The sequence below is a fragment of the Rhipicephalus sanguineus genome, chromosome 1 (genome assembly GCF_013339695.2).
Source record: "Rhipicephalus sanguineus isolate Rsan-2018 chromosome 1, BIME_Rsan_1.4, whole genome shotgun sequence".
Taxonomy (NCBI): domain Eukaryota; kingdom Metazoa; phylum Arthropoda; class Arachnida; order Ixodida; family Ixodidae; genus Rhipicephalus; species Rhipicephalus sanguineus.
Window position 1 is genome coordinate 111,412,483 of NC_051176.1, and position 13,924 is coordinate 111,426,406.

The 13,924-nt window shown below is 44.1% G+C and overlaps 1 protein-coding gene across 2 annotated transcripts in view; it reads left to right on the forward strand.

Annotated features, from left to right (window-relative positions):
- The window catches only part of LOC119396069 (uncharacterized), a 189,906-nt gene extending 181,755 nt beyond the window's left edge, over nt 1-8,151 (forward strand). The window contains exon 21 of one of the 2 annotated variants that reach the window (XM_037663142.2): nt 7,593-8,151. In XM_037663142.2, coding sequence (XP_037519070.1) covers nt 7,593-7,636 — 44 coding nt within the window. In that variant the 3' untranslated portion in view covers nt 7,637-8,151. The remainder of the gene's footprint in view (nt 1-7,592) is intronic. The other variant, XM_037663152.2, reaches the window with a different exon arrangement.
- The last annotated feature ends 5,773 nt before the right edge of the window (nt 8,152-13,924 follow it).

Below are 13,924 nucleotides of genomic sequence, written 5' to 3' on the forward strand. Positions count from 1 at the left end.
TATTTCGATTGACGCCGGCGGCAATGGAGTTTTCTGGTGCGCTGCGTGCACGAGGCGGTTGCGGTTATCGTGGCCTGGGATTGCAAACATGAACAAAAGTAACTGCGTTGACGCTTCATAATTGTCGAAAAGGATCTATTTACTGCGAATACTTAATGTGATGTAAAGCCATGAGGATAGTGCGAGCAGCCGCCGCGGACGTAAACGCGCGACCATTATTTAGAAACTTTGCATTACGGAAACTGCTGTATAGCTGAGTGTGTAATGTGGATTTTGTGTCATAAGTCTTCATGAGAAAGAAACAAATGTTTTATCTGTTCACGGTCAGTGAAGCCACTACAAACCACGAAACCACTCACAGGGCCTTGGTCCGTGCAAGTCAGTTGGACCATTTCCGAAACTCATTTTTTTAGTGAAAGCGTGCCTCTCCATGTGCAGAATTTGTTGCATTGCACACAAGCCCTTAGACGTTATAAATGCAGCATGTAAACGCGCTCGTGCAGGGACGAGCTTAGTATCGTTAGTGCGATCGGTCGCGTTGTTCGATTTTGGCTCGTCAGAACCTGCGCTCGGCTCGTGGTCGAGTACGCTGTAGCTCGTACCATCCGCAGCACTACATGACATGCCGCTCGCCGCCGTTGCTGCGTGTGGTTTGGCTCATGAGGTGGCGAGTGAAGAAATATGCAAAAAAAGAACAAGATAGACACTTGGAACGTTTATTACTGAAAAGACAAATGTCAGGTAGTACGAAAATAGAACCACGGGATACAAATTGTGCGATTGCGACATTTTGTATCATCGCATCTCAAGTACCGTATTTGCGTGCATATAAGCGACACCAATAATTGACAAATCTTGGAAGGGAACTTGAAGGGAGAAGGTCGAACCGCATGGCGCAATTTTTGACGCGATTTAGGCGCGTTTGGAGGGACGCGCATGTTTTTTGACGAACGCCTTCGCGAAATCGCGCTGTTGCGTCCTGAATGGCTTGATTTCATGCGCGACTGACGCGTGGTCGGAGGGTCGCGTGCGTCCTTTTGACGAACGCCATCTCAAAATCGCGCCGCCGCGTCTTCCTCCTCGAAGTAGAAAAGAAAACGCCTCGCGCGGCACATCGCCCGCTCGTCCGACAAACGGAGTTTAGGGTGCAGACACGTGCTTCTTTGGTTTCTCCCAATGCCTCCAGACGGCGCTGACCTCCGCACATTTCGAAGGAACTTTTTGAAGCCGGCGTAGGCTTTTGACGAAAATGTAGCAACCTGGCAAACGCGGTGCGAAAACACCGCTGATGAAAAACGTTCATTATCTTTAATGTTTTTCATTTGTCAGTCTAGTCAAGTGTAGCTATTCAGAACATCGCTTATCTCATTTTCCTGAGTCATTGCTCTATCACAGCTGTGATGTTTTGATAACATGTACGCGCGTGTGTGTGCGCGCATGTATATATATATATATATATATATATAATTTGTGTTACGTGTAGTTGGTTCATCAGTATTAAATGTTTTCTAAAATCTTTGGAAATTCTTGTGTTTACCAGAAATAAAAAAGAACAATGATATTTGATCATAGAATTCTGCTCCAAAACTAACTTGCATTGCTCCAAAACACACATTTTGGTGCTCCAAAGCTGCTCCAAAACAGCATTATTCCTGCTCCCTGAGCTGCTCCAAAACACTCAAGCCCGCTTCCACCCCTGTGTCCAGAAAAGAGGTGCCTCGCCCTCTGCTGGAAGCGTATGACCAGAGTCCTTCGTATAACTATTTAGAAGAGAGCGGTTAGGCGATGGACCACGCTGCCGCAAGTGTTGCTGGAAATAATGGTTCGGTTTCTGAACAGACTCTTTCTCTCCCTCTCTCAAAAAAAGACTAGAAGACCGTTTTTTTGTGCAGTAACTTCTCGAGAAAGTTCGTCAGTGGCCCTGAACACCGGCAGTGTTGGGTCGCGTGGAACAGCCCTGACCTTGTGCACGTGCATAGTAATGAGAGATTTCTCCACTGTCACCAGCTTTGGTTCGACTGTATATGTAGTGCGGGTGTCACACATGGTCCGCTTGATACTTATGTCGCTACATTCAGAAGCTACCCAGAAAGCTCCTTTCCACTACTTCCTGTCTATCGTTGCACAAAGCCCCTTTTCAGTGCCTTGCAGTGAGCCAAAAATGGTGATTTTATACACATGAACAACTGAAGGGCTTCGCCTTTTTGTCAGCTAAAACACTATGAGCCTTATGCATCCCTAAACAGATGTATGGGGTGTCGCTTTCTTTTTATTTGTTACATAGCTATTTTAAATCTTCAAGAATATGAATGGTGATTAGAATGACATCGGCCATGTCGTGGTGCAAGCGTGGCGAGCAGGCAGAGAGCGGAAGATGAGGTCAACAAACGTGACATACATACTTGGAGGGCATGCACTGCTCAGCTTTAGCGAAGCATATATGAGGCAATTTTTTCAACTATAAAACATGTCCTCCTAGCACCACAGCGAAGAGCACAAGTCGTAACACAGATGCGAATTGCGTCCTTTTGGGAGAATTGAAAAATAAAATGTGTAAGGGCTCTTTCTCGGCGAAACCCAACCTATAGTCACATACAACTTTAGAAGGCAGGAGAGGCCCCGCCTAGACGACCGAAGCGCGGCAGCCGATCGCCTCCGCTACTAAAGAAATAGTCCCGCTCATGCACATGCCGATGTTCTCCGAAGGCGGAGCCACCGGCCGTCCGCTCATCACGTCAGTCCCGAGTGTGCGCCTATTGGTGCAGGCTTGTGTTCATCCGCCTTTGAGGAGGAAATGTCGCTGCCTTCTAAAGTTGTATCCGACTATAGTCGACACCCGAAAGCTAGCTCAGCTTTTCGAAGAGGTGTCTATGGCGGCCGATCCCGGCAATACTGAGACTGTAAATGAGCTACGTCGCGCACTCTGGTCAGTGAAGGGGGCCTAGAAAATAAGACATCACATGATCTACTTGAGCAAAAGGATTATTCGCTAAATTTAATTTTGCTAGAGGTTGTTAGTTCATATAGCGCAAATTGTGCACGTGTTGTCTAACTATTTCGCGCAGTCCAAGCTTTATTCGTTCTGCCTCTGCTAGATCAGTCGCCGTGCACTGCAATAAGCGAATGGCAGTCACATCAGTGATTTTCGAGGATACAATGATCATTCGCAAAGCAAATGTAATTATTACGCTCGCTAATACATCTTCCATCGAGAAGACGACGTACTGAAAATCATTTTGTTTCCAAACTTCAGTAGGCGTCGGGACGCGTGACGTTTGTTTTGCTGCACGCGGCTGGGAACGCTACAGCTCACGTAGCCATCCGCACTTTTCGCTGCAGTCGGGGAAATATGGCTCGCTAACTGACGGCTTCCAAAATAGTTACTGCGCATATGCAAACAAGTTTGTTCTCCATACGAAAGCCTCAACCACAGACTAGCGGACGAATAATTTTTTTCCCATTCGCCACTCATTCCTGCCTTTCCTTTCTTTCATTTTCCCCTTTCTCTCGGTGGAAGAGAAAACTTACAATGAGGCGTGACATTCCTGAAGAATGTTTTGAGAAGCCTTGGCGCTGATCCTGCACCTTCACTGGAATGTGGATGGGTGAACATGCTTAGAATGAGAAAAGCAGTCAGGGAAGGAGAAGTTTTACAGGTGTTTGCAAAGTGGGCGCCAGGGGCAACATCCTCTACGACGAAGTTGCTTTGTCACCCCACTACGACGGAGTTGCTTTGTCGGTGCTTTCGGGAAACGCTGCCGTGGAAATGTGCCTGTCATAGGTGGAAATCGAACCCACTTCCACGAGCTAAACAGTGCGACCCCTAACCCGCTAAGGTGTACCATACACGGCGGGTCGGAGTGAGCGTATCCTGCAAAATTTCCGCTTGTAGCCTAATCTAGCAATTTGATAGTAGAACAAGCGCAATTGAACGTGATGGGTTACTTTCACGACACACACACTTGCCGTGCCATTGTTTTTCCTGGTCTGAATGCTGACGACACATAAACGAAGGGAAGCCCGCAGAGAAGACATTCGAGCAATCTACATCTGATTGACATGGAGGTCTACTGCTTAATTGTGTTTAATTAAATAAATATGCAGCAAGTACAAAACAGTGTTCTTGTCATTCCTTTAGGTGTGCTTCGTCTCGTATTTGTGCTGTTTTTGCGGTGGATTCATACCAACTAGCCCACCTAACCACACTTCTGGAAAACTGTTTGACTGCAAAAAAGAAAAAAAAAAAGAGGTGATATTCACAACATACTTCGCCCGTGCACGTATCGCCTATGCACTGTCGCCGCACACCCCTCGCTTTTTTGTGGTTGCCCCAGAGGGGCCTCAGACGCAGCAGCCACCACAAACACATGCACACACACAAAAGGGACGTCCCGAGAATTCGGCCTTTCTTTTCGCCTGAAGACATTCACCCCATCGTAGAGGGTATTTTCAACGGAGTGAAGGGTCACCTTCTTATTCTTGGCTATCCATCCCCAAACACTAATGGTTGGCTTGTTTTTTATATAAATATATTTGAAATGTACAAAGACCAAGCTTTTCAATGATATATAAATAAGTCAACTATATAAAACACGGAGAACAGCCGCCGCGTCAGCTGGAAAAGTGACAAAAATGATGTGTTTGTGCCGCCGGAGTGAGACCGCCACCTTAAGGAGCTGAAGCTGTGAGTGTGGCAGGCAAGGCACCAGCATAGCGAGTATTTGGAGAAACACAAGGAGGAAGAAAATGCTGCAAAAAAAATAAGAGAGAGAAGAGGAGGGCACTTGTCTTAGACCTTTAAATGCTAGAAGATAGAAACATTCAATTATCTGAAAGAATCTGCTTACAGATTTTGTGAAGATGCTAAGGCGAAAAATGACATAACTCTGTTAGCCAAGGCAAACAGCGTCCTAAAAACAGCCAAAGGAAAGCAGACTGAAGTAGTGGCTGTCAAGAGAGAACTTGCAACTAAGAGCAAGGAAATTTGAGGATTCAATAAGATATTTATAATATGTATGAATAAAGTTTGTTTTACCCCTCCTTGAATATTGGCTTTCAGAATTCTTGAACTGTCCTTGTATTTTTTTTTAACTCTGTCCAGATTTCTCGGAAATTTAAACATACGATGTGTGAACCTTGGCCAGTTTCTCTTTTACTTTTTGTCCAACGTTGGATTATGGTTTGATGTTTGCCATTTATTTTGTTGCTTTGGTGACACTTCGCATGTATATCGCATACTGATACACCTTACTGCCACGCAGGGTTATGTGGTGTACTGTTTTTTCAGCATTAGTTTTGGATGTCACTTCACATTACATCAATAGCTCCAGCAAGCATGTATTCTTCATTTCTATCTGTCATATTAGTCGCATGCACGGTGTATGTGTGTGAGCAATGGTTCCATGCCATGCTTGTTCCTAACCGACTTTTCCTTTCCCAAAAGCTGCTACAAAACACCAAAAGCCACTTACGTCACTGCAAACAGCAATTCATTAACTTGCTGTACAGTAATGCGATTGCTGCGCCAATTGCGCCAAACTGCGTCAAGAGGTGGAAACTGCTACATCCTGCTACATTTCGGCAGAAATTGCATAAATTGCACCAAATTTGCAGTCTTTTAGGAGGGGGAGAAGGCGAGCGATAGAAATACACACTTGCGTTACCGTTGTCATTTTTAGTGGTCATTGGAGCAGACAGGCGAGAGCTCTAGTTAAAAAACCCTCAAGGCCCTACCGAACAGCACCGACTACCCCTGTGAAATTACATCGTCAAGTCGGTACAAATAGTGACTAAATGTGGAATCGCAAAGAATCTGAAATTAGAAGTTTTAGGGGCGTAGCTCCTCTTAGTCTAACCTTGTCACGTCTCCGTTGTCCGGCGTATCTCCCGGCAGCCTGCAGTAAACGGCAGTATCTGTCCGGTGGTGGTGGTGGTGGTGTGCGGCGTGACCACCCTTACTGCGCATGCGCATACCCTCTCCACACACCTCTCCACTCCCCCTCACCATTCCCCATGTCCTCTACCCCTCTCCCATCCCCCTCTCCACTTCCCCTCTCCCATAACCAGTCTTAAAAACGGAGGGGGCGTGCACACATGAAGGCTCCCTAAAGACAATGCGCTGCGACAGTACGTGATCTGTATCGCCCTCTCCTACGCTTCCTCCTCTTTCTCCTCTCCTACGGTCACCCCCCCTATCTTGCCTCGCGGCGCCGACGCAGGCAGCGTCGCGGCAGCGTCTTGATTAAAAAAACCGACCGCTCGCGCTGCACAACCGTTCACTGACCACCCCATATATATAGGCACTGGATTTTGACCTCCAAGGTAGTGCGTGTGTGCGATTTCTCCTGTGCGTGATTAAACAATGAAAATTCACAGCGTACATGTAAAATTAAAGTGAGCTGCAAGTCGTCATAACTCTCATCGAACCTTTAGTATAAACGCGCCCGATCTCACGTCGGTGATGATGTACTGGGCAGAATTCACGGAAGATTCACGGTTTACCGATGAACCTCCGCAGCTTCGCCCACTCATCCATCATTCACTCCGTGGATATGCTGTGAATTTTTTTTGTGAGACGCCACCCCTCTAGATTGATTGCATTAACTACAGTAAGCAGTACGTTTATGCACTTAGAACTTGTTTTGGTTAGCTTAGTTCACAGAAAATTGTAGTGCTGTTTTTCTGACTTCCAAAATATTTCAAGCAGGGCACTTAAGTTTTAATGCCATATAGCAGTTCGGATTTATCAACAGTTCCAGCTGCTGCAGTGGCCTGTAGGATTTCATAGGGAAAGCAGGGTGACACACTATCCCGCAGTATATTGGTGCTGCTTCTTGACTTCGGCAAAAGTCCAAGTTAAATAACCTGTCTTATGTCATCTTTGACAAATCGCACCGGTGGGCACTGGGGCATCCAGGTGCTACGATGATTGGACGAAACGGTGCCCTGGCGCGCACCAGTGTGTTTTGATGAAGATGGCATAAATAAAATGCGAAGTGTTTCATTCTTGTCGGCTTTTTTATTGCGTGCCATTGGAATTCGGACACAATATAACAATTATTTATTAAATCCTCTATTTTACTAATCGCCAACCAACAAAGAGCCTAACAAGTCTGTCCATAAAGTGCAAGAGCATGTACTTCACCATGCAACTCAAAGACCTAGGTTGCATTAAAAGCACGGATGTCATTCCACTGCTAGTTCTTTTTGATAGCAAAAAGAATATGAGCAAAATATTTATGCAGCTTCAAGCATCGGAGAAAGCTGCACTGAATAGCAATTATGAGAAGTGTATCGCGATATCACGGATATATTAGGGCTGTTCGCTGGAAAGTGGGGAGCAGTGAGCTAATTTCACCTTTTGGGACATTATATGTAACTATACATCTGTGCATATATTATTTATGTTAAAAATGGCAAAACTGCTCCCGCATAGACACATAAAAAGTTGTGTTCAAAAATGTGGGACAGGCAACTGCTCCAAAAGGCTGTTACTCCAAAGTGAGGTTTTAGCTACTCCAGAAGCTGTGCCAAAGTAGTTTTGGTTGATCATTGTAGTGATTTTGATCCTTCCTTGTATTGTTTTTTTACAGGTGGGCAACTACCACCCTGTGACGAGCTCAGCAAGATGGTTTAGTACCAGCACAACTATATATTTGTGTCTGTGTCGTGCAGAGACAGAGAGTGAAATTTATGAAGTGCTCAAGTTTTATTTGAGCTTCGCTTTGTTTTTGTTATGTGATATGGTGCAATCTACTGTAAGTCAACATTATTTCTTGTCTGTGTTTCGGAAATTGCATTTTGCATTAATGCAGCTCTGCATGAATAATTTCATACTTGCTTCATTGTACGTTCAATACACATCACACAAAGCATGTGAGAACCGATGTGGGAATTGGGTACATGGCATTGTCATTTTTACAGATGTGCATAGATCATTTCATTATCAAGTCCTTGTATTTTCTGCAGCTTGGGCAAACATTAAAACTTACATTAGTGCATGTTGTATGTTAATGTCTTAATTTATTATTATTTGTTTTTGTCGTACAAAGCAATATTGCCTTTTTTTAGTCTTTAATGTGTATGTATTATTGGAAGAGTACAAATAAAGAACTTGTTGAGATTTTGACCATTGTTTTAGGCTGTGTTATCTTGTTGCTCCAATGACCTATTACTGGCAAATACTACAAGAGGTTGTATTCTGTACTGCAATTGCAGAATGAAATGGCAGCACTAGGGGGAGAGGTGAACAGTTATTCACCATGTTTTGTAACTTAATATACCTTGCATGAATACTTTGTTTTCCAAAACTGTAAACCTTGATCATTTAGATCAGCTTTTCTTTTAAGTGCACTGTGTGTAGCCTGTAACTTCAAGCTTGAGCTGGTAGTGTTGGTTTTATAATTTCTTTAGGTGCAAAAATCGCAAAATTAACCAAAAGTGCAGCAAATTCCTTCTGAGGGGAAATGTATATGCAAAGCATTAGCTGCTCATGCCACGCACTGACAACGCAAGCCACCAGTAGGCAACAGTTCACCAACATTACCCTGTGCTGGAATTGTGCGTCCAGGGGCCCTTCAGTCCTCAATTAAAGTCAGTAATGGCTTCCGAATGAAGTTTTCTTCCAAATTTGATCAACCTTTTAGTTTATATTTGATCATGATTATACTTCACTGGTGCTTTTTTAATTTTAGTCCTGGAAATAGTGTGTGTTTGTGTGTGTGTCTCTCTCTCTCATTTTTTTTTAATAGGCACACCCAGAAACTGCTACTGAAGCCCTAGTTTACTGCTCATAGAATGCTTTGCATGAAATGTGGGGATGCTGTTGCATAGAACATTTATTATGCTCATATAAGGTGTAGGCTGGGATAAATGTTTGCTGGAACCTTATCTGTGTAATAAATAGGTGATTCATAGATGTATTGCATCAGCTCAGGCACTGTTGTGAGCACTGTTGCCAACTATGTGAATTATTCCATTTCCCCATAACACTATTTTATTGCACATTCCTTGAAGTATCCACCAATTCAAATTTGTTCTGAATGGTAGGATTCCTTTGAAGTACTGAACAAGAAATAATTGGAGGAAACCTTGTTAGGACAGGGGGGACGGGAGATATGGTCTAGCTGCTGGAATTTACATTCTCGGACCCCTGCAATTTACTGAGTGTGTTGGCATAACTTGCTCCAGTTATGGAAATTCTGTGTGGGGTTAACTCCACACAGTTTATTGTATTAAATGATTTTGACAACTTGTACTCCCACTCAATTCGTACCATTTTGGGCTCAGGATCGTTGTGGCTATTGCCCGTACCCAGATAAAGAAAGACACCTCCGTAGTGGTGTAAATCCAGAAGAATCGCAAGGGGGGACACGCATCTTGCCATGGCAGGCATTTTGTTTTTCGTAAATACAGGTTTTATTTTCAATTATATAAAAACTAAAGTCATCCTTTGGAATAAAATAAAAAGAAAACGAGCATGTGCCACGGCGCCGGGCCAGGGAGCTTAGCCTAACAGCACTGAGCAGCCAATTTCTAGCATATTTCTAGCTAATACGCCATTCGGGGTAAATTATCAAATGAATATACTAGGACTTTTTGTTATAACCCGTAGACATAGGCGTGCACACGAGGGGGGGTGCAGGCCCCCCCCCGTTAACCTAAGAGGTCGCAGAGTCTGCCGCATACCATTATTCAGTCGTACCTGTCCCGTGATTGTTTAAAGAGCAGGGTTCCGACCACACAGATTGTTCATGATAATGGCGCCGAAGGCCCCTTATGTTGCATTCCTAAAACTGTTTACTTCCCATCTTTACTTCCGGTAAGCCAGGGACCAAAGGCAGGCCATTGTGAGAGGCATGTCATCGCCACATTTTCATTTTTTCATCCATTGTGAAGCATGTTGTCTCCTGGACTCGAATACCGGGGGGGAGAGCAGGGTTATGGCCGCTCAGATTGTTCACGATAATGGCGGCCGAATGGGGGCTGCAATAGAACTGTGCCCCCCCTCCCCCTATCTTAATGGGGAATCTTGCGCACACCTGTGCACGTAAAGGTACAACTTTTCTTTAACTTGATCTTAATTCCCCATCCTGCAACCCGTAAAAAGAAGCCTCCCACGATCAAAACCTGTAATCTTTTTTATAAAGCATGTTTATGCTCGCCGGTGACTTTTTTTTTTTTAATAACACAATCATGGTGGAGCAATCGGATTCCTTCTTCATTATCAATGGACTCCAACAAATCGTCGCCACAAATAAATAATGACAAATGATCGGGAATTCTTTTTTTATTTTGCATTTTGATGTGCAGCGTAATGAACGTTTGTGGCCCGTCAGAAGTAATCCGTACCATTTCGGGAAGCTTTGAGTACCTATTGAAACGATCAAGCAGATCTCACTTTCATACTTCGTTTTGGCTATTTGGAAGATCTTCAGATTGCTTCACAAGGACTTCACATATAATAGCCTGTAGCTGCCTTGATACAAGGAGCGTCACCTAATTTATGGTGCGAATGATCTAATGATGCTGAAGCCTGAATTCTGATAAAATTAAAAAAAAAAACAATGCTTTAGAGTCCCTTTAACTGTCAAGTAATTCAAATATAATGTTTGGAAAACAAATCTCGGGGACGGACACTTGCAAGGGGTGCCCCACCACGGTGGTCTAGTGGTTATGGCGCTCGACTGCTGACCCGAAGGTCGCGGGATCAAATCCCGGCTGCGGCGGCTGCATTTTCGATGGAGGCGAAAATGTTTGAGGCCCGTGTACTTAGATTTAGGTGCACGTTAAGAACCCCAGGTGGTCGAAATTTCCGGAGCCCTCCACTACGGCGTCTCTCATAATCATATCGTGGTTTTGGGACGTTAAACCCTAGATATTATTATTATTACTTGCAAGGGGTGTCCCCCCTAGCCTGAACACAAGGGTGGTCAGGACCCCCCTGACCCCCCCCCCCCCCCCCCCCATGATTTACGCCACTGCACCGCCAGATCCCTTTGGCTTTTCAAATGGTACCATTTGGCTCCAAAAGGATTTCAAATGGTATACGTACGTGAAAATCATTTGGATTGTCCAGTTGAGTTTATGGAAACCAGTTGATTAGTCGAACTGGTTCCTTATGTTTCTAATTGAGTAACACCTCCCACCACCCCCACTTGTGTTGGCCTCATTTTCACTCAGTTCATGTGCACTGACTTCTAGAAACTTGGGAAGCATGATCGATATTTTCGACGGCACGGCACACTGCGAATGAGCAGGACACAATTTCACTTTTACCTCAAAGATAACAAACTTTGCAATGCATGCATAACTGATAAAGCCTAGAACGGGCAATGAACTGAAGTCCTGCACACGTTTGCAGTAGCCAATTCCGAGAATACGACTTTGTATGCGAACTGGGAACACAATTGAATGTTTGGCGAGTTGCATATGACATGGCATAAGCGCCAACTATTGGTGGCCGTGGCGCTCATGCTCCCTCGGCCTGTGAATTTTTTTTTAAAGCTTGACTTCGGTCTGCGGCCATCGGCACTTTACTGTTGATCATCCTGTCTGGCAGCCACATCACAAGGGCCCGTTTATTCCTGCTTCTTTTTCCTTTCAGTCTTTCAAAATTTGGATCTTGAGCCAGTGACAGGTCAAGCATTCAGTGGAAAATCCCCCTCAAACGGAATGTGCAGAGGGATCGGAATGCTCCTACAATTGCTCCAATGTGCATGTTTCATTAAAGCTGCTACGTGCATGCTACAAATGAAACTGCTGCAGTGCTGCTCCGAAATGTAACCTTCAAGAGTCCATGGAAGAGTAAAAACAGCCTTGTGCAACCTCGGAGGCAACAACCAAGAAAAATTGTGGACCATGCCAGAAAGTGGTCGTTGCCACCCCATGTGAAGAGTGCCATCAGTTCTGCCTTTCTCAAAGCTGTCCGAGATAATCGGATCCAGTGTGCACTCGTGCATAATTTAGTATGGAGATCTGTCAGTGCTGTGGTGCGCAGTTGTGTGCACTTGGACAATTTCACATTTTCACTGGGCTCAGCATTCGTAGTTGTACATATGGCTCCCAAAGGCTTCCAAAGTACCATAACTCTATGCACTTTTACGGCTGGCGTAGCCTTTGTGGAAGTGAAGCAGTCACCAGTATTGTAGCAGCTTTCTTCATGGCCAGCACATTTCCTGTTTTGCAACGCCTTACATGCGTTACGTCCGAAGGATCTGGCAACACGCTGTGTGGCAGTTGCCACTATGCATGTTAGAATTTCTGTGAGTTTTTTTATCAGAGAGCACCCACAGGACTCTATGGAGTTGGTAGTGGTGCCACAGGTAAGTGTGAAGAGCCCCAAAAAATCTGTCAGTTATTTAAATCTGGAAATTGTTCGAGGAGCAAGCAGAGCACTCACTAGAAACTTTGTTTTGTGGTAAAAATGTCATATTAGTCCTATTTTTCAGCATGTAGAGGATACCTTCTTTCTATTTTATGGTATCCCACAACAAGCTGCAACATCCCATTTCTCACTTGTGGTGATTGCTTGCAACATAACCCGAGAAGGCCACATGTGCACTAGTTCAACCATTTGACCACAGGTGCCTGCAATAGTTTTAATTTATTTAATTAGGCAACAAATTGAAATACCTGATTTATCGAAACTGCACATATTTCAACATACACATGCGTGATTTACTGAAGTCGCGGATACATCATCATATAAAGTTAAGTACTTCAATCATATTGAGGTGGAACTTTTTTTTTCTGACAGCAAAGTACTTTGTGCTGTGGAGGCATACAACTCGCTATATATGTGTGTGTGTGTGTGTGTGTGTGTGTGTGTGTGTGCGCGCTAGCAGTATTTTGCAGATAAAAAAGCTCGTTCACTACTTGTGCAACAAATGTAGTCTACAAGATCCCTCTGTCATGTGGCAATAGTTATATCGGACTATCTGGTAGGTGCGCCAATGTTAGGTTATGAGAGCACCAGAGAAAATACGAAAATAATGACCTATTATCAAACCTGGCAGCACTTTGCACGAAGCATCAATGCAAGCCCCTATTTAATGATACGGCGATATTCGATGGATAGACACGGGGACATGAACAAAACTCTTATCCGGAAGACCTACCTCGTTAACGAAAACAGTACAAATTGCATCAGTCAGCCGTCTGTCTCCTTAAGCAATAAGGAGATCAAATTCCTCAGAGTCGCGCACAAGTGGTAAACAGATTGAAGTACCTTTTGTGTTTTCTCTTTTTGCTTGTTAATCAATTTCCCTTGTGCATGTGTGTACACATTCATGTTTACTTTGTATGCAATAAACGCCCAGTTGAGAGTCGGCACTGTCGTGTGTGCTTCTTTGTCGTCCCATGTTGTGTTTCACACTATACAAGTCAAGTCAAGATATTGCGGTATTTTGCTCTGACATAAGTAATTTCTCTGCTGCTTGCCGAAAGGTAGATTTCTATGAGCACAGCAGTTTTTTAAATCGGTATGTTTCATGTCTTTTTTTGTGGTATTGATTTGGTGTCTTGCTGTTTGCCACTTTTCAAGAAGCATACTGATGCTCTCATTGTCATTTTAACGTGCCTAGTCATTACTTAAATTACTATATCTGTAACAAAAGCAATAAGCAGTTCTTTTTTCTTGCCTTTGCAACGTGCTATGAAACTGGAGGCAGCTACAAATCACCATTTCTTATGCTACAAAATGTGCTTCAAAATGCTTTTGGCCATTCCCATCACTGCGTGTGGAATATGTTGTCTGGATGAATAACTGGAGTGCCTGCTTCAACTATGACAGGCTAAAGAAAAAAATCTTGAATCGTGTAATGACATCCCTTGAATGAAAAGGTATCATAGTGCTAGCAGACACAAACGACAGACACACACTGTCATGCTTTGTTTACTTTGTTGAATCAGGCACCAGCCAGGC